Below are 1,658 nucleotides of genomic sequence, written 5' to 3' on the forward strand. Positions count from 1 at the left end.
CATCGCTGGATGCAACACTCGACTGCTGTACGGCGGTCAGCGAGACATCCTCCTCCGATGAGTATAGCGAGCCAGAGCTCGAGCTTGAGACAGATGGCGTAGCCGTAGGTTCCTCCGTCAAGTCCTGCTGCTGCGTCTGGCTGGCATCACTGCTGATAACCGATTGCTCGAAGCTGCCGCTCTCTACGGGCGCCACCGTACCAGGGGCGTCGCCCTCCGAAGCGTCCATCGATGAGCTCGAAGAAGCCTGGTACGAAGCTGAACCCGTCGTCGACGACGAAGACGTCTGAGTGGGGTTTCTGCGACGACGAGGACGCAGGCGAAGCCGAAGAGGCCACTGACGAGTCAGTTGTCGCCGAAGACGTCTGGGTCTCACCCGACGAAGCGGTCGACGAGGAAGGACTCGTCTGGGTGGCACCTGATGAGGCGGTGGAGGCCGACGAAGCCGCCTGGGTGACATCGCCCGAGGAAGAAGAAGTGGACGACGGCGAAGTCTGCTTCGCTTGATAAATGTCCTCGTTGATGTGAACATCGCTCTCCGAGTATTGACACAGAGGCGGAGACGGACCGTTGCCCAACATCTTGGGCTCACCGTTGGCGTTGCCCTGAGACCACTGACAAACCTTCACAGACGCCTTGCTCGACTTGACCCAAATGTTCTTCAGCGTGGCCTCGTCACCCCAGTTCTTGTTAACCGTCACAATGGCGTTGCCCGGGTTCACAATGTACGAATTGGACACCGACACCTTCTTCGGTCTGTCACCACAAGTGCCACACGAACGGTAGAGCTTGCTGATGTCCTCACCGTAGAAGCCGTCAATCTTGACAGTACCGTATCCGTTGTGCTGGATCACCTTGTCGTCGGCGTACCGGGCACCGCAGTTGGTCACAGTGGACACACTGGAGGCGGTTCCGCCCTTGATGCTGAGGGCGTCCTCGCACACATCATCCCACCATACATTGTCAATGGTGCAGTCGTGCTTATCACAGTGGACACCTTCCATTTGGTTCTTGCCGATGATAGCGTTCTTGAGAGTGGCACCCGGCTCCATCATGAACACGGCGGTGTCGGCATTGCTTTCAGTCTGACCTTGACACGACACGTCGGAGCGCTCGAAGGTCTGCATCTTGCCATCGAACACCTCGCCAGCCTTGATAACGTAGGCTTCCGAGTACTGGACGGTGCCTGTGCTGGCCGGCCATGAACCATCGGGCACGGCCGTAGCAGTTGCCGCCGCCACAAGGAAGGCAACGGACGTCGCGAATGGTGTGAAGAGCTTAACCATAGTAGATTGCAGCAATCGAAGCTATGGAATTGACTGGACACTTGCTGCTTAAGATGCCAATTGATTTATGTCAAAGTTCTGATTAACGATTTATTAAAACAGAAGTTGGACGACTGCGCGACCATCGGAGGGCCCTGTGACCGCTTGTGTGGCATGCGTACATGTATATGGGACAGCGGTGGAGCAGGATCTGATGGTTCAAACCCGAAGATCAGGATTCCCAGTTGGTTTCCTGTAGGCGTCCTGCTGAGTGACGTTTGCGGTCGAGCCAAGTGCTTCACCCTGTCGGCTCTTTTCGCTCACGTGTCAAATCCGTGACGACGAATCCCGCCAGTCAAGCTTGTTGACAAGTCGCTAAGCTGTACAGTATTC

The 1,658-nt window shown here is 56.4% G+C and overlaps 1 protein-coding gene across 1 annotated transcript; it reads right to left on the reverse strand.

The window, feature by feature from the left end:
• Positions 1-625: 625 nt before the first annotated feature.
• On the reverse strand, positions 626-1,127 carry PITG_22166 (polysaccharide lyase, putative; the record flags this gene model as incomplete). Its single annotated transcript, XM_002909901.1, has 2 exons — positions 626-635; positions 730-1,127. 2 exons carry the CDS (start codon positions 1,125-1,127, stop codon positions 626-628), a joined length of 408 nt encoding a protein of 135 aa, XP_002909947.1.
• Positions 1,128-1,658: the final 531 nt, after the last annotated feature.

Source organism: Phytophthora infestans, genomic scaffold, assembly GCF_000142945.1.
Source record: "Phytophthora infestans T30-4 supercont1.1460 genomic scaffold, whole genome shotgun sequence".
In the NCBI taxonomy this organism is placed as follows: domain Eukaryota; phylum Oomycota; class Peronosporomycetes; order Peronosporales; family Peronosporaceae; genus Phytophthora; species Phytophthora infestans.